The sequence below is a fragment of the Syngnathus floridae genome, chromosome 5 (assembly GCF_059516105.1).
Source record: "Syngnathus floridae isolate MCC-2025c chromosome 5, RoL_Sflo_1.0, whole genome shotgun sequence".
Taxonomy (NCBI): domain Eukaryota; kingdom Metazoa; phylum Chordata; class Actinopteri; order Syngnathiformes; family Syngnathidae; genus Syngnathus; species Syngnathus floridae.
The window spans coordinates 51,748-74,582 of record NC_142417.1 but is presented as its reverse complement, the minus strand read 5'-3'; the positions used below and the strand labels follow the sequence as shown (position 1 = coordinate 74,582).

Below are 22,835 nucleotides of genomic sequence, written 5' to 3'. Positions count from 1 at the left end.
TGCAAATTTGGAAGCAATGTTTTTCTTGTATTTGTCTCCACCTGTTGAGGGCTACCCTGTGCTGCGCTGCACCGGCGCGCGCATGCGCACAGCCCGCAGATTTAACTACATTTCCGAGTATTTCTGATTTACTCAATCATGTAAGATCAGCACAACAACAATACAAGGGGGACACGGAAGTTCAGGGTTAATTGTACATTTCGATGAAGTGTTTTGCAAGTAACCTCTTTGTTTCTAATGCAATGTTTTCGAGGCACAAAGTCGTCCGAGGTGAAAGCTGCTGATGGAGCCACCTCTGTACAATGAAGCGGACTCTGCACAATGAAGCGGCCACTGCGCATGCTCGGGCGCGTGCGCGCGCTGCCTGCCTGGCGCCCTGTCGGAGACAACAAAGGCTAGGCGCGTGACCGCGTCGGTTGCTGCTTGGGTTCTCGCCACTGCGCACGCGCAGGTACGGACAGACTCACGGCGGTCGGGCGGCTGCGGCGAGAAGGAAGACGAAGAAGAGGAGGTGGTGGAGGAGAAAGAGGAGGAGGAAGAGGAGACGACATGAGCGTCAACTGGGGCGCGGAGCTGTGGGTACGTACCGCGGAAGGCACCTGCGGCGCGTGCTCGTGCCTACGTGTGTGTCCCGCTGCCGGGCGGCGGCTCGTGTCCGCTGTCAGCACGTTGGAATCGCGAGGTAGGGAGGCCTCGATGGATGGATGGATGGATGGATGGACGGACGGACGGCCGGCCGGCCGGACGGACGGACGGGCTCACTCAACCTGCCCAGTGGTGCGTGCACTGTTTCAAGTCAAAGCGTGCAGCTAACTGCATATCAGTCTTAGGTGCAGGTCCTCGGTTCCTTGTCTCTAGACCCGGTCTAGTTTGGAAGCCGCGCCAGAGGCCCAGTCTGGTGCTTGAGAGCTTGAGCTCTCTGTGCAGCGCTCCAAGCGTTTCCTCAGGTCCCAGCGTTGGCCCTGTGGTCCAGCTTTTGTCTTCTTACTGAACCAGGACCAGTTTGACAATCTGGAGAAACACACCAGCTGGGGCATCGACTTCCTAGAGAAGTACACCAAGTTTGTCAAAGAGCGAGCCGACATCGAACTCAACTACGCCAAACAGATGAGGTGAGCCTCGTTGGATGCGTGCGGCGTGACATGCGCGGCGGCCGTGACATGCATGGCGGCCGTGACATAACGCTGCACATTTTCAGGAGCCTGTCAAAGAAGTATCTTCCCAAGAGGAGCAGAGAAGATGACGGCAGGTCAGTCCACCGTGGGCTCTTTTCAAACGGGTTCTTCACGTGTTTCTAACCCTAACCCACAGGTACACGTGGTGCGCCGCCTTCGGCGCCACCCTGGCGCAGCTGGCTGAGCTGGCGGCGCAGAGAGAGGAAGTGGCCGACAGGCTGGGCTCGCACGTCGCCGCCGACCTCGGCAGGTTCACACAGGAGCTCAAGGCCGAGAGGAAGTCGGTCAGATTGCGCGAGCGAGCCTGCCAGCCAGCCAGCCAGCCAGCTCTAAGCGGGACGACTCGCAAACTCCTTCCTACTTTTCCCTCCCCAGCATTTCCAAGATGGCCGCCGTGCCCAGCAGCACATTGAAAATTCCTGGAAGCAACTGGAGTCTGTGAGTTGAGGCAACTCGGCGGACGCCGTCAGGCCCGGCGGCGGGCCTTTGCGTTTTGAACGACGACTTGTGGCGTTGCAGGCCAAACGGCGTTTTGAGCGCGACAGCAAGGAGGCCGAGCGAGCGCGGCACACGTGCGACAGGATGGACGCGGACGACGACGTGGACGCCGAGAAGGTGGGCCACAAACAACACGGCCTTTGCTCCGTTGCTGCCCCGGTCCAGTCGTCTATCGCCCGTCCTTTCGGATTGTTGACGTGACGCGCTGAAGAATAACGAGTAACTGTGTCAACTGTGTCTTGTGTGTGTTTGCCGGTGTCAGCGCTGCTCCCTGAAGGTCAGATTTGGCCCTTTTGCAAATCCCAAGCACAAGAAGGTGTGCGTGCGTGCGCCGCAAGTCTGGCTGGCTTTTATCTTCAGGCCCGTCAGGCGGCGCAACAAAAGCAGCTAACGGCCCGAGAGTCCGAGAAGGAATATTTGAACGCTTTGAGCCAGTTTAACCGGGACCAGCACCAGCACTACCGCACCATGGTTCCAGTCATCTACCAGGTGAGAGTGGCTGACCCTGGGCTGCGCTGGGCTGGGCCGGCCCGGCCCGGCCCGGGCTTTTCCATTGCTCAAACGCCTTTGCGTGTGTCAGCGCATCCAGGAAATGGAGGAGCGGCGCATCGAGCGCGTGGGCGCGGCCATGCGCTCGTCGGCCGAGGCGGAGAAGAAATCGCTTCCCGTCGTCAGCCGTTGTCTGGACGCCATGATGGAGGCCGCCCAGAGTATCCACGCCCGCACGGTGAGCGCGCCCTTCCTTCCTTCCTTCCTTCCTTCCTTCCTTCCTTCCTTCCTTCCTTCCTTCCTTCCTTCCTTCCTTCCTTCCTTCCTTCCTTCCTTCCTCCCTCCCTCGGCCGGGCCCACGCTGACGAGAGCCGACGGCTCCTCAGGACACGCTGGCGGTGGTGCACGCGTACAAGTCGGGCTTCGAGCCGCCGGGCGACGTGGACGTGGAGGAGCATGCCGCCGCCGCCGCCATGAGGCGGAGCGTGTCCGAGTCCAGCTACCTGGACGGCCACGTGGAGGGACGCAGGCGGGGCAGGAAGCTGTGGCCTTTCCTCCGCAGGAACAAGGTAGGCTCGTCTGTGCACGCCCCGCCCATCTATGCGCTTCTGTGACCCCTGAGCTCTCCCCCTGCCCGACCTCTCTCTCAGTTGCTGAATCTGCTGCCGTCGCCTCGCCAGCCCCCGCCGCCGCCGCCTGCCTCGCCTTCTCCGGGGGGCGCGGCCGGCAGCCCGCAGTCCCCTCCCCCAGCCACCAGGGAGCCCATCGCGCGGCGCCTCAACGACCTCATGACCTCCGGCTCCCGGAGCAGGAAGCAGTGCCTGCGCAGCATCAAGAGAGGAGTAGGCCCCACAAATTTCACGTCGGCGTACGCTCGCAAACACGCATCGCATGCAAGACTCATTTTCAGAAGGGGGTGGGGAACAACAACATTTGAACGACAACGTGGTATTTTCCAACAATCGTTTACATTTCGTGAACACATGAAAGCTTTTGATGGACTTCCTAACTCCAAATGTTCTTCCTTCAACGCTCCCTTTGGACAGCTGTCACTCAAGCTGGTGAGTAGCACAGGCGCGGCGGGTGGGTGGGCCCGCCCCCGCCCAGCCGGCCCCGCCCCCGCCCGGCCGGCCGTGATGTGGTCATCGACGTGTGCCGTGGTTTCAGGGCTCCTCCCCTGCGGACTGCAGCCACCTTCCCATTGAGCAACGACGGAATAAGCTTCAGAACCGAATTCGCCGCATCGGACAAGAGATCCTGCGAGAGCGAGAGCAAAGGTGACGCTCGTTAGCTTGGCGTTAGCTTAGCTCCGAGAGCCCGAGCTTAGCATATGCCAGAAGACCTAACGAGGGCGCGAGCGAGTAGCACAGGTCCCATTAGCATAGCATTAGATTTGCACCAGCCGGGATGCAGCCTCTCGCCACTCCTTAGCGTTAGCCCCGCATGAGGTCCAAGCGCGCCTCGTTAGATTAGGCAGAAGAGCGAGAGAGAGCGCGGGTGAGGTCACTTCCTTCTCTGCTGTGTTTGTTTCCAGGGAGGCGCTGGTGAAGATGAAGGCGGTGTACAACCAGAACCCCACGCTGGGAGACGGCGCCGCCTTGGAGCCGCGATTGGACGAGGTCAGGCGGAGCCTGCACAGGCTGGAGGAGGAGCTTCGGAACAACCAGGTGGGCGCGCCAAGATCAACTGATCGCTGTCTGTCCGTCTTGTGTGTGTGTTTGCTTTTGTGTGTGTGTTTGCTTTTGTGTGGTGTGTGCGTGGGCGCGTGGGTGGCGACCCCGCACGCGCCTGAGGGCGTTCACGGTCGGTTGGTCCTGGCCATGGCGAGGGGCGGGGCCAGTTGCCGAAGTTGATGCGTGACGTCGTTTAGCTCCGCCTTGACCTTGGCGATCTCCAGCCGCTGCTCGTTGATGATCTTGATGAGGTCTCCTCGGCAACGGTCCAGCTTCTGGAGCCTCTTCTGGGTCTCTGTGTCTTTCTGCTCCAGCTGGCGCCGCAGACTCTGGATGGTCTTCTCAAACTGGTCCGACTGCAGCTTGTTGGATTCCAAGAACTTTGCGATCTTTTCCTCGATGGTGTCCACGCAGACGTCCTGGTCGCCCGTGATGTACTTCCTCTTGAGGCTGGTGATGGCTTTGGTGAAGGTCTTTGGCCTGTTGATGAGCGAGATGGAGGTCTCCAGGTCCTCGCGGAACCTGCGTATGTAGGTGTCTTTGGTGAGGAGCACGCACTCCAGACTCTTGACGCTGGCCTGGTGGGCCTTGACGCGGCCCTCGTGGAACTTGATCTTCTCGGCCAGGTCGTCGGCCTGCATCTTGGCCAGGGCCAGGTCCTTCTTGGTGACCTTGTGGGCAGCCTGCTCGCCCGTGTACTCGGCCCTCAGGGCCTCTATGTCACTTTCCATGTGTCGGAGCGATTCCCTCAGGGTGGCGGCTCCTCGCTCCTCGCGTTGGAGCTGCGCGTTGACCACCTCCTTGTGCGTCTGCAATTCGCTGATGTCGGCCAGCTTGGCCTTGAGCTCTTTGCTCTTCTGCTCCTCGGACTTCTTGAGGGCTTCCTTCTTCTCCATCAGGTCGTCGGTGGTGTTGGTGAGCGCCGTCACCTTGTTGGAGAGCGCGTTCTTCTGCATCTGGATGAGTCTCATCTCCACGCCGTGGTCGTACTGCAGTTTGTCGCGAATGCTCTTTTGGGCTTCCAGCTCCTCCTGCCGCTCGCTCAGCGCTGCCTGGAGCTTGCGTTTGTCCTCAGCCAGCTCCTCCGCCTGTTTGCCCATCTTGTCCGTCTGGGCCTGGAGTGCGGCCGCCTGCTTGGCGAAGGCCTCGTCCTTCTCGCGCAGCTTCTCCTTCCACCCGTCATCCACCTTCCGCAGTTGCTCGCTGTGCCTCTGGGCCTGGTCTTCCAGGTTCTTCTGCCAGGCGACCAGTGCCGCCTCCAGCTCGCCGATCTTCTCCTCCAGCTGAGCCCGCAGCGCCTTCAGGTCTCTGGCCTCAGATTCGATCAGGCACTTCCTCTGCTCCAGCGAGAAGATCTGGGCTTTGTGGACTCTCACCTGGGTCATCAGCTCCTCCTCGTCTTTGCCGGCCGCGTCCAGTTTCTCCCGCAGCGCCCGGTTCTGGGACTCCAGAGCCTCCACCTTGACATCGTGGCTCAGTCGATCGCTCTGCCACAGCTTTTTGAACTCGTCCTGCTTCTGGACCAGCCTCCTGATCTTCCAGTTCACCTCCTTCCTGGAGTCCGGGCTTTGGTTGGGGTTGGACATGGCGGGCGGGCGGCCGAGATTCGCGTCCGATTTGATTCGATTGGCTCGTCGGCGGGCAAAATGCACTAAGGAGTCGGCTGCTCCGACCCAACTTTGCGCCTGATGCGTGCGGTGGCCGAGGCTCAAGGGGTTGTCGGCGTGGCTCGTCTGATGGCCCCTCATCCGATGGCCCCCCCACCCCCAGCGGCGCTCCGACAAAGGGTGGCCATCTTTGATGACGCGTCCGGTCTGTGATGACGTCGCTGTGATGAGGTCATTGCGCGGCGAAGCGCGCCGGCTCGTCTGTCTGTGATGTCGCTGGAGTGACGATGTCGCCGCTTTTTTGGTTGTCCTCTTCAAGCGCCCGTGTGTTCCAGGCGTGGCTGGCGGAGGCCGAGCAGGGCGTGAGCGCGCGCCTCCCGCCTGACCCGACATGTACACCGGGAACTGGGAAACGGATGGAGGCCACCGGTCCGGACAGCAGGGAAAGGTGAACGCACGCACGCACGCACGCACGCACACGCTTGTTCCTCCTCGCTCTTGCGGTCTTGCTGGCTTGCCTTTTGAGATGGCGCTCGCTTGTTGCGGTTGCAGTCCCGACGGCAGCTACACGGAAGAGCCCGGCGCCGAGCTCCACTTCTCCAAGTCCCGGAGCTCCGACTTTGACGACGACTTTGACGATGAGCCGCCGCCGCCCAGCATCGGAACCTGCAAGTCACTCTACCCGTTCCGAGGTAGCCCAAGCTCGACCTGCACGCGTTTGTGATCTTGATGATGATGATGATGATGCCGACGGCATCTCAGGTCAAAACGAGGGCACGCTGTCCATGGGTGAGGGGGAACTTTTGAGCGTGGTGGAGGAGGACAAAGGTGACGGGTGGACACGCGTGCGCAGGAACGCGGATGAAGAAGGATACGTGCCCACCTCCTACATCAAAGTCTTCATTGAGGCCAAAGGTCAACGCCCCAAAACGCAGACAATAATGGTGTTCATAGCGTGCGCAACTCTTTATTTGCATGTGTGTGCAGGCTTTGTGCAGGCGAGTCGTCTGGTGTGAGGAGACAGCAGATGGCGGCGGCGTCCTCACGGTCACACCTTTGGTAACCATGGTCACGGCGGTCTCCGTGGTAACTGCACTAAGCCAAATTCTGTCTCAGTGCGACTACACGCAGACGCCCACCCTACAGTCAAGGAAAGTTCCAAAGTTGTGTTCGGGCTTCCCGTTTGGCGCCACTCGGGACGGAAAACCTTCAAATCAAAAAGCTCCATTTTGAAGTCGTAATGTAGGAAGAGCTGAGTGTGTGAAATTGGACTCCCCTGCAAGCCCACTGTCGTCGTCGTGTCTTATTTTCTACGTTTTTTTTTTTTTAACCCCTTCCTGTATGTGCCCCGTTTCAAAGTAAAAGAACTCGACTCAGCCTGTGATTTGACGTGTGCGTTTATTGTGAAGGTTTGTCCTCGTCACTGACAACTTAAAGGTATTACAGAGGATCTCATTTGGAATTTATTTGGTAATTTTTCTCAAATTTCTCCCCACATACCACTGACGGATTGTTAAATAGGTCGTCTTTAAATAATATATATAAAGCGCGCTCTGTGGGACCAGAAAAACCTCAACCAATCATTGTCGGCGTGAATGATGGCCGCATTGGTCAGTTAACCTGTCAATCAATTTGTTTTCTGTCTTTCAGTTCGTTGTTGACATCCACACGCGCTCAGGTCCCTGCGCCAAGTGCTGCGCATGCGCGTAATTTGTGGCTAAAACCCCGCGAACTTTGGACACTGGTTTAGTTGTAGCGTTCCCTGCTTGACTTCTGAGTGAAAATGGCTGATGAACGTCGTGACGATGAAGGTTCTCGTAAATCAAAGCCTGTTTGTGACGTATTTGAGAAATATGGCGCTCGTGCACGTGAGTGCGGAGGCGTGAAGGAGAGACCAGCGCATGCGCATTCTCCAAAAACTGACTGGCTCTGGTTTCTGAGCTGTCTGTCGGAAAGATACTCTGTACGTATTGCCATTAAGTTCCACAATTGCTAGAGCTGACAATGCTAATGCTAAGCTCTCCATTCCAACAATCAACGCTGTGATTGGATCCGTGGTAACCAGCCAGAGGCTGCCTTTGTGGTACGGGACGTCAAGAACTCATTTCCACCAACGCTGCGCGCGTCTCCGTGTTTGTGTCTGCGCGCGCGTGCGCGGACATCCCTGCGTGTGCCTAGTCCATCTGCTTGAATGCGTGCATCCTTTTCTAAGTCGGCGGTTGCCATGGAGACAGTCTCCTCACTGAGAAGAGGCGACATGTCACTGCTGCAGGCGACAGCAACATAGTTGTCGGTACCGAGCGCGCGCGCGGCGTGCGCAGTCCTCAGCAGCTATGGATGCTGCCACACGACATGCAGTGACATCATCACTCGCACATACGCCCACGGCTTGTGCGTGCGGCGTATTGGCAGTGGGCTGGCCGCGGAAGCGGAGCTGCAAGAAGACGAACGAGGAGGAGAAAGAAGGACAAGACGGGAGGGATGGAGTCCGAAGAGAACGCGGTCAAGTCGTTTCTGCTCATCCTTCTCCTCGCTGCCTCCTGCACGCCGGTACGCCACGTCCTTCCTTTCTCGTTTTCACATCAGATCCGCACACGTCGTTCCTTTTCTCTCCCACACTGACGCACGTCTCAGCCTCACCCACGTTACGAAACTCAACTACGTTCGCTCGCTCGCTCGCTGTGAATTTTCACACACGCGCAGCACAAACGTGACATCTCTCGACGTCTTTATTTGGATGAGCGTGAACCTTCTTTCACCTTGACGCGCGCACACGCAGGTAGGTCCGGCGGCCCCACGGGCCCGGGACGGGGGTCAAGAGCGGGACGGCTGGCAGGTGTTCAGCTCAGCCCAGAGCTCGGGAGGCGGCTGCGTGTGCACGGTGTTGACCCCCTTCGATGATGCCGTTTGCTCCCGAGACGCTCGCAGCAAGCAAGTGCGACACCTGCTGGACAAGGTGAGAAACATACAGGCGAGCGTAGTACGCCCCCCCCCCCCCCCCCCTCCCCTCGCTAGCTACCACAGCGTTAATTTTGCAGGTGCACAACATAAGCCGCTCCATTGAGGATTTGGAGCGGCGCAGCCGTCAGGACATGGGCGTGGTGGAGAAGATGGAGGCGGAGCTCAGAGGCTTGGAAAACAAGTTCAAAGAGGTGGAGGTGGGGCTTGAGGGCAACAAGGCCAGGCACTACCAGGTAAGCGCGCATTGACTTTTGCTTTGCTTTGCTTTTGACTTTCTCGTCTCGTCTCGCGTTTCTCAAAACCTGTGGAGGGAGGCTACACAAATTAGCCACCGGGAACTTGTTAGCCTTTAACGAGCGCGTTTGGCTGCAGGCCATGAAGGCCAAAATGGAGGAGCTGCGTCCGCTCATCCCGCGGCTGGAGGCGTACAAGGCTGACGCCCTCCTGGTGCGACGCTTCAAGGAGGAGGCGGCCGACGTGACGGCGGCGCTCGCCGAGCTGCACGACCACGCCTCCCCGGCGGACTACCGAGACCTGCACGCTCGCGTGGCCGGCCTGGAGGAGCGTCTGCGCGCCTGTATGCGGCGGCTCGGTGAGCGAGCGAGCGAGCGGCCAGCCGTGCTAGCGTAGCCCACGCCTGAGTGTACGTATTTGTTCAACGCCTCTGACCGGCTTCCCGCTCGCCTCGCAGCTTGCGGGAAGCTGACGAGAATAGCCCAGCCCGTCACCGTCAAGACCTCCGGGTCAAGGTTCGGCTCCTGGATGACGGACCCCGCGGCGCCCGTCGGAGACAACAGAGTGAGTCAGCGACGTGGCCGTGGACGAGTTTGTTTTGAAATGGCAAAAATGCATTTTGTCTTGTGACAGGTGTGGTACATGGACGGCTACCACAACAACCGCTTTGTGCGCGAGTACGCGTCGCTGCTGGCCTTCATGACCACAGACAACTTCACCTCGCACCGCCTGCCTCACCCGTGGTCCGGGACGGGCCAGGTGGTCCTGAACGGCTCGCTGTACTTCAACAAGTTCCAGAGTCACACGCTGATCAAGTTTGACCTGAAGTCGTCGCTCATCAGCCGCTCCCGCCAGCTGGACTTTGCCGGCTACGGCAACACGTACCACTACTCGTGGGGTGGCCACTCGGACATCGACCTGATGGTGGACGAGGGCGGGCTGTGGGCAGTCTACGCCACCGACCGCGACGCCGGCAACATGGCGCTGAGCCGGCTGGACCCCGACAGCCTGCGGGTGCTGCGCAGCTGGACCACCCAGCACCCCAAGCGCGGCGCCGGCGAGGCCTTCATGCTCTGCGGCACGCTCTACGTCACCGACGGCCACTCGGGCACCACCAGGGTCTACTATGCCTTCGCCACCGACTCCTCCACCTACGAGTACGTGGACGTGCCCCTGGCCAACGTCTACGGCCACATCTCCATGCTGGACTACAACCCGCGCGACAGGGCCCTCTACGCCTGGAACAACGGCCGCCAGCTGCTCTACAACGTGACGCTCCACCACATCGTACGCTGACCCTACCGCGCCACCGCCGAGGTGGTGGCGTCGGCGGCCCGGGCGTGCCCCGCCGCGTCACCGATGCCGCGGCCCGAGTCGACGTCACGGCCGCGCGGTGACGTTGGCCACAGATTGTTATCTAACTTTTTATTTTGCGTGTCATCTCGCTGCCATTGCGTGACATCATCGTGACATCGTCGTGACATCATCATGACATCATCGTGACATCATTGTGACATTGTCATGACATCGTAGTGACATCACCGTAACATCATCGTGACTTTGTGACCTCTCCTTCCTTTTTGAACTGACTTGTGTTCCTTTTCACTCGATTGCTTTGATTGATTGATTGATTGATTGATCGGCAAACGTTGCGTTTTGCTGCTTAAGCGCAATTTCTCTGCCGTTAGCCCGTCACCCTTTATCTCGCACTCTGCACGGGGAATGCTTTTCTTCGTTTTCTTTCTTAGCCATGTTAGCACGCCTGTTTTCTACCATCTCTTTGCTCATTGGAACGTGCGCGTGTGCAAACCCTCTCTTGACGACGCATGCGCACGCCGCCATATTGGCACACATTTCACGTCGGCACTAAGGACGGACTTGTTGTAACACGCAGGAACCAAAACCAATCAACAAGCAATCTACTGATTGAACAACAAACAATCTACTCGTTGGACTTTTTCCTTCGTAGCGACAAGAGCAGCTGAATGAAAACGACAGGTGGCGGCAAGGCAAAGTCAAGCAATGCCCACTGGCAAGGCAACGAAGAAGAACACAAAGACACCGAAGAAGAAGAAGAGACTAAAGAGGCGCGGCCACGCCTTTTCACGTGAAGGGGAAGCCTTTCCACTTTCCACGCGTCCTCTCTCGCTCCGCGTGCGTGCCTAGCGGTGAGTTTTTGGTCTGGGCTTCGCGTCTGCGTTCATGTTTCCACTGGGTTATGTTGGCCGCCCTTTACGTGCGCCATTTTGGAGCCAAGGTGTCTGCTTGTTGGCTGCTGGCTCGCGCGTAAACGTTGCTAGCATTAGCCTGATGGTGAAAGGCCGCAAAATACACGCGAGTCTAAAATGCTGGCTGAGGTCCGAGTCCGGCTTGGAAGTCACGTCGAGGCGGGCGGACTCGCTTGAGAAACGGGTCGATTGCTCCCAAGTCTAATGGGTGTCCTGAAGGTTCTTGATTATATCGCTAGAGGGCGCCCCAAGTCAGCAATCTTGCAAGTAACAACTTTTATTAGTTCCTAGTAGTATCAGTATTATTAGTATTAACGTCATCAGACTTACTATCGGTAGCAGTATTGTTTGTTATGACTTTGACTGTAAACGTTGTGATTGGAAAGAAAGCATTGGCGTGGCGTGGCGTGGTGCACATCTGTCCGCAAGGTTTCTATTTTGGCTGGATTTTCATAAAGCTGAAGAAATGACACGAGCCCGTCAGGAATAAATAATAATACCCACCCAAAAAATCCATTCACAAGTGCATATTGCATCCGTGCAACATACAGACCTCCGCTTTCAGACTACATCATGAGGTTATTCGTATGATTAGATGATTGAAATATGTTGAAATACGCCGTTTGGACCGCTTCCGTCTAAGCGTCCGGCTGCGCCTTCAATCGGGCTTGTCGTGTGGCTCATTTGCTCAGGACCGGTCGAGGATGTCGTCATCGGACGGGCAGCTGTGTATCAACATCACTTCCTGTTCACCTTCCACTTTACCGGTGAGCCTACTTTGACCTGACTCGCTCTCCCAGAGCAGCACAAACGCACGACCAGGCATTGGCGTGGCATTGGCGAGTGAATGCGCCAACCGATTTTGTGTCTGCCCTTCAGGCGGCCAAGAGGAAGCGGCCTCCCTTCAAAGAGCGTTGTGACAAACGGGCAAGGCCGCAAGAGGCCCCGCCTCCAGCCCAGGTCGGGCAGCGCCTCAAGGCAGACATCAAGACCTCGTCGCTGTTCAGGCACAACCCGGAGATACCGCAAGTGCGCAGGTGAGGCCTCATCTGGAAAGACTTTAGTTGTGTCCTTTTGAGGAGAACTTTTGATTTCTTTTGCCTTTTCTGCCCATGGCGTGTTGACGTTCTGCCAGGGCCGACGTGTGTCCGCTTACAGAGAAGATTTTTACCTCGGAGTCCTTCTCAGACTTGGACCTTCACCCTCACCTGGTAACGCGCGCGCACGCACGCACATGCACGCTGTCAGCTCCTTGGCCTGATGGACTCTTTTCCTGCACCAGGTGGCAACGCTGAACAAAGTCCTCAATGTCTCCACGCTAACCAGGTAAGACGCAGGCAGGCAGGTAGGCAGGCAGGTTTCCATCTCCACTCCACTCCGCTCCAGCTTGACGACATCTTGTTGCGGTCCAGCGTTCAGAAGCAGAGCATCCCTGCGCTTCTGTCGGGGAGAGACGCCGTGGTGCGATCCCAGACGGGCTCAGGTCAGTGCACGCGCAGTGACGGATTGATGGATGGACGGACGGACGGCCGGGGCCGCTGACGTGTGTGTGTTGTTGCGCGTGGCAGGTAAGACGCTGTCTTTTGCCGTCCCGCTGGTGCAGAGCCTGCAGGGTCTCCCCACCAAAGTCCGGCGCAGCGACGGCCCTCTGGCCCTCGTGGTGGTGCCCACCAGGGAGGTTAGCCTTGTTTGCAGGAAGTGGCCGGGCCGGCCGCTGGTCCCCAACCCTAACCTTCATTTCCGCCGTCTTGTCGTTGTCCAGCTGGCCCAGCAGACCTTCGGCACCTTCCAGAGACTCCTCAAGGTAACCGGCGCGCTCGCACGTATGGCGAAAGGACGGGAAGCGCTGACCCCGTTCCTCCCTCGGCCGGCAGCCGTTCACCTGGATCGTTCCCGGCGTTCTGATGGGCGGCGAAAAGAGGAAATCGGAGAAGGCCAGGTACGTACGTACGCAAAGTGGCCCGCCCGCCCCTAAGCGCAGCGTTTGGCCTGGTGTCGGCAGATTGCGCAAAGGCATCAACATCCTGGTGGCCACGCCGGGACGTCTGGTGGATCACATCCAACACACCGCCAGCATCGCCTTTGGCGCCGTACGCTGGCTGGTTCTGGACGAGGCCGACCGGTACCGCACGCACACGCACGATGGCCAACGCGCAACAGCGCACGGGCCCATACCGCTGCCGCCGCCTTCTTTTGCAGAACGCTGGACCTGGGTTTTGAGAAGGACCTCTCAATCATCTTGAATTCTTTGAACGCCACCGGATCAGAGCGACAAAATGTTCTCTTGTCGGCAACACTCACGCAGGGTAAATGCTCACTGGGCCCAAAGCCGCTGCCCTAACCCTTGACAGTCACGTGTGTGTTGGAAGGTGTGACGCGTTTGGCAGACATTTGTCTGAAGGACCCGATCAGCGTTCAAGTGCACGAGCCCGCCTCCCCCCCCGACCGGCCTGCCCCCAGCGCCACCCCCTGCGCCGTCCCCAGCGCCGCCACCGCCGAGGGCCAATGCGAAAACTTTGCGCTGCCGACGGGCCTCCGACACTTTGCGGTGGTGGTGCCCAGTAAAGTCCGACTGGTTTGCCTGGCCACCTTCCTCCTCCATGCCTGCCGGGTATGTGCGTCCTCTAAGCGTGTCTCCGTCACCTGCGCACTCACGTGTGGCTGCGTGTGCGCGTGGTAGGGCAAGAAGACCATGGTGTTTGTGTCCAGTTGCGAGGAGGTGGACTTCCTGCACTCGCTCTTCTGCGGCGTGTTGTCAGCCAAGCTGGGGGGCCCGCTCTTCCTGCGCCTCCACGGCAGCATGTGTCAGGAGGTGAGGCCGGCTCCGGGCTCTAGGCTCCGCCTCCAGAGCGTCGGATGACCTTTGCTTTGTCCACCAGGAGCGCTCTGAGGCCTTTGGCGACTTTTTAGCTTCTGAGCACCGAGTTCTGCTGTGTACGGTCCGTTCAGACACACTTGACGTGACGGCCAATGGGGTCATACGCTCCAAACACTTTTGTCGTGGTTTCAGGATGTCGCCGCTCGTGGGCTACACTTACCTGAGGTCACGTGGATAATACAGGTGACACGCGGGGCGCACCGGTTCCACTTTTCCTCCCTTCTGACCTGCATGTTGTCGTCCCCCGCTGGCAGTACACGCCTCCGTGCAGCGTGGCCGAGTACGTCCACCGTGCAGGGCGCACGGCGCGCATGGGTTTGGCGGGCAGCAGCCTCCTCTTCCTCACGCCCGGTGAGTCGGCGTTCGTGGACGAATTGGCCCGCGGCGGCATCAGGTGAGGCGCCGCTCCGGTTTGGCTCGAGGTCCGGCCGGTGTTGACCGGATGGGCGGGGCCGTCTGCTCGCAGCTTGTCGGAGATGAAGCTGCCCGACATCCTGGCCCATCTCATGAAGGACGACGCCTTCAAGGGGCGGGGCAAGTACCGCAGCCAGGTATCGCTTGCACCTTTCATATGTAAGCCTCCGAGGCGGTCGGCCTCCGCTCGATGGCAACTCGTGCGATTTGACGTCCGGCAGACGAGTCACGGCGCTCTGGAGATGGAGACGCGCGAGCGCGCCACCGTCCTGCAGACGCACTTTGAGGACTTTGTCCACGCCGATGCCACATCGCTGCGCAACGCCAAGAAAGGTAAGAGCTCCGCCCGGCCCGGCCCGGCCCACCTTGCCTCGCCCCAGCTGACGCTCTGCCGTGCGGTCAGCGCTGGGCTCGTACCTGCGCTCGTACGCCACCTACCCGGCCCGTCTCAAGCACATTTTCCACATCCGCGCACTCCACCTGGGCCACGCCGCCAAGAGCTTTGGCCTGAGAGACGCGCCGCGAGACCTCGCTGACGGAGCCCGAGGAGGGGGTGGCCCGCGGCGAGCCCCGAGCGCCGCAAGGGCACGCCACAGGTGAGAGCACGCAAGCATATTAAAACATTTTGCGAGGTTACAGCAATTACGGAGATTGGCTATTTCCGGCAGCATATCCAATTGCGGATGGTCTGCGTGACAATAAAACCAATGCCAAATCCCTCGATCCCTCACCCAGGTTGCATCGACTGCAACAGCAGAGCGCCAAGGCTGCCGCCGCCGACGAGTTCTCTGCCGGTCTCCAATTCACCACCAAGAAAAAGAAGCGGGAGGAGCCACAAGAGACGGACTGACTGACCTCGCGGCAGTCGCGTGAAAAACATCTTGCCCCGCCGCACACTTTGCATTTTAACATCAAGCATGGCGGGTTGTCACGTCAAGCTAAAGCAGAGGTGTCAAACCGATTTTTGGTCGCGGGCCGCACCGTAGTTGTACAGGAGGCCGTTATGACTGTCAGCTTCTTGCACTGTTCGTTCTTTAAAATAAAAGAGTGCTACTAAAAATGGTTAGCAATATCTCCATTATCGTAAAAGCGAAGACAATTTGTAATCTTAGTTTTGACACATGAAGTCGATGCACAATGTGTCTTTGCGGGCCACATAGAATGATGTGGCGGGCCATATCTGGCCCCGGGGGGGCCTTGAGGTTGACACATCCTTTGAGGGACCAAAACCATGCGCGTTATTTTGAAATGTCGCGCGCATGCGCTTGACAGAGGGCAGGATGCCTTGACGGGGTAGCTTCACCTCCAACTTTTATTGATTGCCATCACGCACATGACGCCATTGTTGAGTTGGTGCTGCGCCCGCCCGCCGACCTCGCCACTCATTGCCTTAACCGGCTGTCTTGTTGACTGTGGGCTTTGCGTGGCGACGTTTGCTGAAAGTGTCCAGAGCGGGGCCCACCTGACACACAGTTGGTAAGTGCTCGCGCACACATTAGCGCGTGTGTCTATACTACCTGTGCGTAGCGTCCACACGTGTGTGTGTGCGTCTTCATGTGAGGAAGCGCAGGGTTAGTGCGTAGCAAAGAAGTGCGCGTGTGTGTAAAGGGCACACACTTCCCCTGCAAACAGAAAAAGTAGGTGAGTCATTTTGCGCTCGCTCGCTCGCGCGCACGTGCTCTGACCGCATGGCGTCGTTGGTGCTCGTTATGGCTTTTCACGTTGTCCTCCAGCCAGCGCCGACCGTACTCGTGAGACAAAAGGTCGAAGAGCGGGGATCTCGGCCTGAGGAATGCCATCGTCAGTTTGTGAAAATTCCTCGGTTCGGGAACAAGCAAACGATGCAGATCACGGCGAGCGCGTTCAGTGTCATTCGCAGGCAATCGCTGCATAGTCCCTTCAAAACAAAACGCCGGGCACGTCGCACCTCGTCTTGACCCCAAAGGTGATGTCCGGGACTTGCGGGCGTTGCGGAGCTCGGCCTCTGTGCGCTTTGGAGCCGGCGCTGTGCTTGACCACACCCATCTGTGCTCTGTACTCCCTCAGCTGTTTGGCCGTCACGCAACCGGACTTGATGGCTTCCTGGTTGAGGGTCACAAAGTCCGGGACGGGGGGGTTACACGGAGGCGGGACTTGCTGTCGGCACTGGACGCTCCAACGGGACAAGGCTGCACACACAGCAGAGCAAGCACAGGTACGTGTGGTTTCGTTCTCGCCTGACAGCAAAGTGGACAAGACCGTTGGTTACCTTGGGCCACGTCTGCTGGGAACCTGCTGCTGGCTCCCCCAGTCAAAGGTGGAGCCTAAAACACGGCCGCAGACAAACACTCACACATTTGGCATCCAATCAAGGAATACACAAGCATGCATGCACGTTATATTGCGACGTCATCGCCGACACACGGACGTCTCGCCTTAGTTTAACCGATTAGCGTTTATTTACCCTCGGCAATGAGTCGTCCCTCATGGACTCTCGGGTCACGCCCTCCGCGGGTGACGTCATGTTAAGGCGGTATACTGTGAGAAGGAGGGGAAGAAAGGCCTCAAAATGACCATTCAAATACAAACATTTTCTTTCTTCGTTTAGGGTCTCTTTGGTCCAATTAGGATCATACATTCGAAATCTGTGACGTCACAGCAAAAACTACTATTTTTTGATGAGCTTTACTCCAAGATTAATCAAGTCACGAACGAAAACGAATGATGCAAACATGAAAAGAAGGCATCTCATTGTTTTTGGGGGGTTTGCGCACAACAGTCGTGTATTATCTGATTTCCTTCCCCCAAAGTTTTACAAAACCAACATTGGATTTGTGGATATGAAATTTGGCAAAACTTGATTAGTGAAGAAACCAAACGGCACGTTATTCCAATCCAATCAATATTAGTCAGATTCCTTGTTTGGCATGCACAAATTTGGCCAATAAAGCTGTTTCTGGATATCAAGAATATGTCGGGAAAATGTGTTTGTAGGCCATTGGCGGAACAATGACCATGTTTGAGGGGGCATTTCTAAAAGAAAGAATACCTCAAGCGTCGTCTTGAACTTCACAAGCGAACCTGTGGCAGGCAGCCCGATCTAATCAAGAGAATTCTTGTTGCGATACTTGTGACTTGACCGACCGACCGACCATCCTTAAGACGACGGCAGCAACTCGCGCCTGAGTGGTGCGGTGACTCGTTGCTATGGTTACCGGACAACAAACCCCGACACGACATTAAGTTTACTTATTTGTATATGCATGTAAGTCTAATGAAATAATTTGATCAGAACATATGTTCCATGTGGAGTAATGTAATGTGATCGCTCCGCCACGAAAGAAACAATGGAACAGCACCGTCGCGTGGACAGAATTGTCACTTTTTTTTCCCCTTCCGGCTGAATTCTCGCGGTATCACACCACAAAAACGAGACACTTTGACCAAAGCTGCCGATTGTCTCCCACAGCGTATGTGGCTGCGATGAAAACAAGAATCGCTGAGGCGGAAACAGATTTGGCGACACCGGTGGACGAATGCGCAGACGGGCGGACGCCACGCCATTCATTCTGTTGTCGCAGAGTCACTCACAGTATCCTTTTGGAAGAAGAGCAGCGAGGCGCTTTTTGCGTTTTTAGCGGATGCTTCTTCGTTGCCGTGATTGGTTAAAAACAAGTTTGGTTGGCTGCACAAGTGGCCACATCAGCCAATCACCTTCGAGTACTCAATGCTCCCTCCTTTCCCGAACAGATGGCAGTGTTGTGCTCCACGATGGAACGAGTCACCGTATCGATCTGGCTCTTGCCGGGTTAGTACTCTCCCGTCATGTTCTCGATGATCATGTGCGTAAAAAAGTGAACGACAAATCAGCGCGATGAACACTTTGGACAGAAGCCTTTTCTCATTTGACGTTCTTTGTGGCGTTCTTCCTCGCAATCTTGTCAACGTGCCCGGATGTTTTTTTGGTGACGTCGTGTTTGTTGTGGCCACCTCGCGGCGGGGAGACGAAGCACACTGCTTTCATTTTGCTTTCAACGCTGACAGGATGTCTGACAATAGTTGCCTTTTCAAAATCTCTTTCTAAATCTAAATGCTACAGGTTGTACTATTTTGCTTTTTGTCATCTGAGTTTGAATGTGCCTTTTTTATGGGGGGGGGGGAATTTATTGTTTGATTTTGATGTCAAAGAAAATCAACACAATAATACAAGCATTTAGAAGCGAGAAAATGTCAAATGAAAGGGGCACAGACAGTGGAAGGAACTTGACGCCTGCTGCTAACTTTGTTGCCCAGTAATCATCTTGGCAACAGTGACACCATATGCTGGAATTTTGAAATGTTTGTATTCTTGTGATTAAAACGTGAAAGTCTGTCAGGTCAAATACATTCCAAACGAGAATATGACCCAGCAGTTTTGTCATCTTTTCTCTGACCTCATCGTTTATGACAGCTCCAGTGAGTGAGTGAGTGAGTGCCCGCCCGCCCTCACTCCCTCACCTGGAGTTGTGAGCCACCCAATCCACTCGCAGCAACACATCTGTAGCGCGTGTGAGCGAGCTTGCGCAGTCGGCATGCCAAGCGCCTCTACTGCAATGCAGTGCTGTGAGTTGAGCTCAGTCATGCCACACGCGCTGGCATGTGTGTGAGTGTGTGCGCGCGTGCGCACGCGCGCCCGTGCCCCCTCCCTTGTCGTCCTCCGCAGGGCAGTTAGTTGCTTTAGCAGTTAGCTGCATTTGCGCCCGAGCTGTCCTCAGATGACTCCCCCCACCCCAACCCTCCTCTCTGTCTGCAACCCCCCGATGCTTTCTGTGTGTGTGTGTATGTGTGTGCGTTTGTGTGTGCGTGCTGCCGCCGTCGGAAGAGGAGCAGAGAGGAGGTGAGCAACCAAACAAGCGCAAGACCAAAGTGAACGAAAAACTGCACTTCGTAGCGGACTTGATTGGACTCCCCCAAAATGTACTGGACTCCTACTTTTGAAATGGGTCACGGTAGCCGGGATCACGATGACACAGATGGACTCAAAACTCTGGTAGACTCTACTGGACTGTCGCAGACTTGACAATGGGTACTATTATGACTGGCTACTATTATGAGAGGCGCGCAGCAATAAGTTGAGGTTCTGGATGCAGGCTGAGGGGGCGCTCTGACCGCCTCGTATGCGGATGTCGGGTGTCTCGGTACTGACCGATGGTAGGCAGGTCTGCTCCGAGGGAGCCGCCGTCCTGCTTGTTTTGTCCCTCCCATTGAAATGATCAGCGAGCTCTGCATAAGTTGGTTCGCGACGCTGATCATTTCAATCAGGTGTGTGGAGGAGGGACAGTTCCAAAAGGGGCCGGACAGCGACTCGCCTGGCCCCAGCCGATATCTAATGACATGCTCGTGGTAGGCAGGACGGACTTTTTCCCAAAATATTGTGGACACCCCCTGACACGTTGGCCTCGACCTGACCCTTCTGGTGTCTGTCAGACTGAAGCGTACTCTCAAGTGGACTTTTGTGGACTCTGCTTTTCTTCAAATTTCTTCATTTCCTTGGACCCCCCTCTCCCCTCCCCTCCACCAGCACGACATGGACGCTACACCTTCCGGCAGCATCAGGAGCAACCCTCCCTAAGTCCACCTCCATTCCATCATGGCGGAGTCCGGTCTTCAGGTTTCGGTCGGTGATTTCGGAAGCAGCGTTCTGAGCAGCCTGAACCAGCAAAGACTCCTGGGACTCCACTGTGACGTCTCCATCCTGGTCCAGGGTCAGCTCTTCAAAGCCCACCGTGCCGTCCTGGCCGCCTCCTCGCTCTACTTCCGGGACCTATTCAGCGCCGAGTCCTCCGACCCGTCGGAGTGGTCCCGCTCGACGTACGAGCTCCCGTCCTCGGTGACGCCGTCCTGTTTTCGGCAAATCCTGACCTTCTGCTACACGGGCCGTCTCGACATGGTTTCCAGCGAGCAGCTGGTGCTCATGTACACGGCCGGGTACCTGCAGGTCCAGAACATTGTGGAGAGGAGTCGAGAGCTTATGAAGACAAAGAGCACATCGTCCTCATCGCCAGATCACTGCGACTCGCAGGTGAGTTTCAGTCGAGCGTCCGGCGGGGCCCGGTAGACCCTCGGCCATGAGCTTATTGTCGGTCCGCTTGTTCCAAATACTATTGTCAACTCGGTCCAAAAAGCAGGAAGCACCTAGTCCAAAAGAATGGTCCACAATGGCTGCTCTTTAGTGTTATCCTTTCTTTGTGATGGTGGTTCACAGACCATCTCAGCGGATGAGCTGGGACCTTTGGACCAGTCTGTGGGCCACCTGCAGGATTCCAGTCCAGATCCGTCGCGCATGACTCCAGAGGACCTGATTGTGGCCGAGAGCCGGATCAAACAGGAGAAGCGAGAGACGCCTCCTGAGGAGCATGCAGGAACAACTCCAGAAGAACCAAATGGCAGGTCAGAAGGTCACGCAAGACCGGTGTGGCCTGTCTGGATTTGACCGGATCCGAAAGTTGGTAGCGCCTTAGTCCCAGCCCTGCTTTCTGACTAGTCCTCCTCCATTTTTCCTTAGAGTGGACTTTTCGAGGGAGCTGCAGAGCACCAGAGGGAGCGCTGTTTATTACCTGGGTGCATCCAGGAGCCTGGTCCTGGGCCTGCAGTCCTACCTCCCAACTACTTCAGAAGACTCGCCCGCTCCCTCGGAAGTCTGGACGGAAGTCAAGCCGGATGACGGTTACTACGGCGATGCCGCCGCCGCTGCACGCTCTGGAATCTACCGAGACGCGATCCAACACCGGGGTAAGAGCGGTCGGCCAGTCACGTGACTCATCTCTGTGTCTTTTGATGACTCGCCTCCTGATGTCCCGCCCGCCGCCGGTCTCTAAATAGAGATGCCGCCGCGCCTGCCGTCGGCCAGCGAGCGGCGTGCGTGCGTGTCGGTGGGAGGAGACAGCGTGGCGCTCCCCGCTAGTCTGATCAGTCAGATTGGCTATCGATGCCACCCTGCGCTCTACGCTGAGGGCGAGCCCGGACACAAGCTGGAACTGGTGGCAGGTCATGTCAAATTCAAAAGGGAAAAAAAAATGGCGCTGTTGCCAGCGGTGGAATAGTTTAGTGGGATTGTGTGTGTGTGTGTGTGTGTGTGTGTGTGTGTGTGTGTGTGCCTGCATGCGTGCATGCGTGTACGCTCATTTGCGCCCGCGTAGGTTCGGGCGTGTTGATGACACGGGGCCAGCTGATGAACTGTCACCTTTGTGCCGGGGTGAAACACAAAGTTCTGCTCAGGAGGCTGCTGGCGACCTTCTTTGACAGGTTAGCATAGCCTAGCTTAAATGATCTTTTCTTGCTAACACGAGCGTACTCGTGTTCCAATGTTGCGCTATCCGTAGAAACACCCTGGCCAACAGCTGCGGGACGGGGATCCGCTCCTCCACCAACGACCCGAGCCGAAAGCCGCTGGACAACCGGGTGTTAAACACCGTCAAACGTAAGGCGCGTCCCACGCTCGCTCGGGCTGTGTTCCCAATCATCCATTTTGACTAAATGAGTGATTCCCAACACAGCCCATGCCCGATGATAATGGTGCCGTGACTAACGATGCCGGTCCTGCTCAGTGTACTGTCAGAACTTTGCTCCGAGCTTCAAGGAGAGCGAGATGAACGTGATCGCGGCCGACATGTGCACCAACGCTCGCAGGGTTCGCAAGAGATGGCTCCCAAAGATACGGTCCCTGCTGCCCTGCGGTGCCGGGAAGGCGGTCCGCAGGGGAGCCACGGGACCGGGAGGCGGCGGTGAGAGCTCGGAAGTGCGTCGGCTCGGCGTCACCCCCTACCGGTGTCCGGAGATGGCCGGGGAAGGTACGCCACATCGGGACCGGCACCGCAGCCTTCTCCTCTGCGTGGGCTCCTCCTCCTCCTCCTCCTCTTCTTCGCCACACCCCCCGGATGCTGACGGCAAGGAGGCGGAGCCTCCAGACAGTCAATAAGCATTGGGCTGCGTCTGTCCAACTTCCCGTCTGTCCCCTAACTTATCGCCCGTCATTCTACCTCACGGCCCGTCTACCCTATGGCACTTCTTGTCCTTTTGCTCAGCCACTCTGCTGCATGTTAACCAGCTTCTTGGCCGCTAGCAGCGCGGGACTGATCATGCTGATGACAGTAAAGCTTCTCTGGAAATCACAGACATGCTCTTTGACCTTTTACTTGTAGCCAAATTCCATTCTCCTTTCGTTTTGAATCAACCCATTGATCGCCCCTCACAACTGAACATAGCTTATGATTAATATTTACAGCGTTACTACATTTGATTGCGAAGCCCCCCCCACACACACACACACACACACAGAACGTCTTAATTCAAACGGAAACATCGTTAAGCGATAATAGTCGGTGTCTTATACTGTACAATAACATCTGATGGTGGCAGGTGCTGAAATGTGTTTCTTGAGCTTTTGGCAAGCCTTATTTCTTAACATCGTAAAAGATAGATGATTGAATTTTAACAAATACACAACAGAAAGAACAATCAGTCAAGGCGAAGATGAACGAATACGGAGGCCAGCAAAATAATGGAGGGAAGAGTCAAAACAAAGATGGCAAAAGGTCTTGCCGCAACATACCATACTGGGGACACGATCGCTGAGGCGCTTGAACGTTGAAATCGGTGTCAAACACAGCAGTTAACGTCACAGCGGAGCGCAATGTACACAGGGAAATGAAGTTCGTCAC

At 56.9% G+C, this 22,835-nt stretch overlaps 6 protein-coding genes across 14 annotated transcripts; 4 read left to right on the top strand and 2 right to left on the bottom strand.

Annotated features, from left to right (window-relative positions):
- The first annotated feature begins 230 nt into the window (after positions 1–230).
- LOC148397236 (formin-binding protein 1-like) lies at positions 231–6,819 on the top strand. Of its 2 annotated transcripts, XM_088376956.1 has the most exons (18): positions 352–579; positions 997–1,112; positions 1,199–1,249; positions 1,312–1,459; positions 1,551–1,613; positions 1,695–1,790; positions 1,936–1,950; positions 2,034–2,162; positions 2,254–2,400; positions 2,549–2,731; positions 2,813–3,004; positions 3,209–3,223; positions 3,330–3,439; positions 3,697–3,829; positions 5,778–5,890; positions 5,995–6,134; positions 6,205–6,357; positions 6,430–6,819. In XM_088376956.1, exons 1-18 carry the CDS (start codon positions 550–552, stop codon positions 6,456–6,458), a joined length of 1,863 nt encoding a protein of 620 aa, XP_088233082.1. In that variant the 5' UTR covers positions 352–549; the 3' UTR covers positions 6,459–6,819. The 2 variants fall into 2 exon arrangements, with proteins under 2 accessions (XP_088233081.1, XP_088233082.1); XM_088376955.1 differs by having other exon boundaries at positions 231–579; positions 2,813–3,223; positions 6,205–6,819.
- Positions 3,112–5,594, bottom strand: LOC148397237 (uncharacterized). Its single transcript, XM_088376960.1, has one exon. It carries the CDS (start codon positions 5,581–5,583, stop codon positions 3,961–3,963), a length of 1,623 nt encoding a protein of 540 aa, XP_088233086.1. The 5' UTR covers positions 5,584–5,594; the 3' UTR covers positions 3,112–3,960.
- A 133-nt stretch (positions 6,820–6,952) lies between the features above and the next one.
- Positions 6,953–10,195, top strand: LOC148397235 (noelin-like). The gene is made up of 6 exons (XM_088376966.1): positions 6,953–7,992; positions 8,222–8,398; positions 8,481–8,636; positions 8,776–8,995; positions 9,095–9,201; positions 9,271–10,195. Exons 1-6 carry the CDS (start codon positions 7,924–7,926, stop codon positions 9,931–9,933), a joined length of 1,392 nt encoding a protein of 463 aa, XP_088233092.1. The 5' UTR covers positions 6,953–7,923; the 3' UTR covers positions 9,934–10,195.
- Positions 10,196–10,341: 146 nt separating this feature from the next.
- ddx31 (DEAD (Asp-Glu-Ala-Asp) box polypeptide 31) lies at positions 10,342–15,217 on the top strand. The gene is made up of 20 exons (XM_088376957.1): positions 10,342–10,805; positions 11,558–11,632; positions 11,745–11,902; positions 12,001–12,076; positions 12,148–12,191; positions 12,278–12,348; positions 12,434–12,543; positions 12,628–12,669; positions 12,740–12,804; positions 12,868–12,987; positions 13,065–13,171; positions 13,235–13,476; positions 13,546–13,677; positions 13,745–13,804; positions 13,876–13,926; positions 13,998–14,137; positions 14,210–14,294; positions 14,379–14,490; positions 14,561–14,753; positions 14,893–15,217. Exons 2-20 carry the CDS (start codon positions 11,570–11,572, stop codon positions 15,005–15,007), a joined length of 1,986 nt encoding a protein of 661 aa, XP_088233083.1. The 5' UTR covers positions 10,342–10,805; positions 11,558–11,569; the 3' UTR covers positions 15,008–15,217.
- A 234-nt stretch (positions 15,218–15,451) lies between these two features.
- Positions 15,452–18,000, bottom strand: cfap77 (cilia and flagella associated protein 77). 4 transcript variants are annotated; one of them, XM_088376972.1, is made up of 7 exons: positions 17,851–18,000; positions 16,601–16,674; positions 16,406–16,460; positions 16,085–16,325; positions 15,843–15,942; positions 15,675–15,779; positions 15,452–15,619 (listed from the first exon to the last, which is right to left on the bottom strand). In XM_088376972.1, the coding sequence occupies exons 2-7, from the start codon at positions 16,658–16,660 to the stop codon at positions 15,548–15,550; spliced, it is 633 nt and encodes a 210-aa protein (XP_088233098.1). In that variant the 5' UTR covers positions 16,661–16,674; positions 17,851–18,000; the 3' UTR covers positions 15,452–15,547. The 4 variants fall into 4 exon arrangements, with proteins under 4 accessions (XP_088233098.1, XP_088233100.1, XP_088233097.1 ...); XM_088376974.1 differs by having other exon boundaries at positions 15,452–15,593; positions 17,728–17,978; XM_088376971.1 differs by having other exon boundaries at positions 17,728–17,976.
- Positions 17,545–22,288, top strand: LOC148397232 (nucleus accumbens-associated protein 2-like). 5 transcript variants are annotated; one of them, XM_088376965.1, is made up of 10 exons: positions 17,546–17,944; positions 19,697–19,792; positions 19,880–19,986; positions 20,074–20,197; positions 20,381–20,565; positions 20,681–20,907; positions 20,998–21,162; positions 21,315–21,420; positions 21,498–21,595; positions 21,723–22,288. In XM_088376965.1, the coding sequence occupies exons 2-10, from the start codon at positions 19,766–19,768 to the stop codon at positions 22,091–22,093; spliced, it is 1,410 nt and encodes a 469-aa protein (XP_088233091.1). In that variant the 5' UTR covers positions 17,546–17,944; positions 19,697–19,765; the 3' UTR covers positions 22,094–22,288. The 5 variants fall into 5 exon arrangements, with proteins under 5 accessions (XP_088233090.1, XP_088233087.1, XP_088233088.1 ...); XM_088376964.1 differs by having other exon boundaries at positions 17,545–17,944; positions 19,880–20,197; XM_088376963.1 differs by having other exon boundaries at positions 19,697–19,986.
- Positions 22,289–22,835: the final 547 nt, after the last annotated feature.

Bases quoted from the DNA above. Each gene is read 5' to 3' on its own strand.
- ddx31 (XM_088376957.1), top strand. From the start codon at position 11,570: ATGTCGTCATCGGACGGGCAGCTGTGTATCAACATCACTTCCTGTTCA. The intron at 12,349-12,433 runs GTCAGTGCACGC...TGCGCGTGGCAG, and splicing joins GCGATCCCAGACGGGCTCAG to GTAAGACGCTGTCTTTTGCC. The intron at 14,491-14,560 runs GTAAGAGCTCCG...CCGTGCGGTCAG, and splicing joins GCTGCGCAACGCCAAGAAAG to CGCTGGGCTCGTACCTGCGC.
- LOC148397235 (XM_088376966.1), top strand. From the start codon at position 7,924: ATGGAGTCCGAAGAGAACGCGGTCAAGTCGTTTCTGCTCATCCTTCTC. The intron at 7,993-8,221 runs GTACGCCACGTC...GCGCACACGCAG, and splicing joins TCGCTGCCTCCTGCACGCCG to GTAGGTCCGGCGGCCCCACG. The intron at 9,202-9,270 runs GTGAGTCAGCGA...GTCTTGTGACAG, and splicing joins CGCCCGTCGGAGACAACAGA to GTGTGGTACATGGACGGCTA.
- LOC148397232 (XM_088376961.1), top strand. From the start codon at position 19,766: ATGGCGGAGTCCGGTCTTCAGGTTTCGGTCGGTGATTTCGGAAGCAGC. The intron at 20,198-20,380 runs GTGAGTTTCAGT...GGTGGTTCACAG, and splicing joins CAGATCACTGCGACTCGCAG to ACCATCTCAGCGGATGAGCT. The intron at 21,421-21,497 runs GTTAGCATAGCC...CGCTATCCGTAG, and splicing joins CTGGCGACCTTCTTTGACAG to AAACACCCTGGCCAACAGCT.
- LOC148397237 (XM_088376960.1), bottom strand. From the start codon at position 5,583: ATGAGGGGCCATCAGACGAGCCACGCCGACAACCCCTTGAGCCTCGGC.
- cfap77 (XM_088376972.1), bottom strand. From the start codon at position 16,660: ATGACGTCACCCGCGGAGGGCGTGACCCGAGAGTCCATGAGGGACGAC. The intron at 15,780-15,842 runs GTCAGAGCACGT...TTCTGTTTGCAG, and splicing joins AGCACCAACGACGCCATGCG to GGGAAGTGTGTGCCCTTTAC. The intron at 15,620-15,674 runs GTAGTATAGACA...ACTGTGTGTCAG, and splicing joins CGTGTGGACGCTACGCACAG to GTGGGCCCCGCTCTGGACAC.
- LOC148397236 (XM_088376955.1), top strand. From the start codon at position 550: ATGAGCGTCAACTGGGGCGCGGAGCTGTGG. The intron at 1,460-1,550 runs GTCAGATTGCGC...TTCCCTCCCCAG, and splicing joins TCAAGGCCGAGAGGAAGTCG to CATTTCCAAGATGGCCGCCG. The intron at 2,401-2,548 runs GTGAGCGCGCCC...ACGGCTCCTCAG, and splicing joins AGAGTATCCACGCCCGCACG to GACACGCTGGCGGTGGTGCA.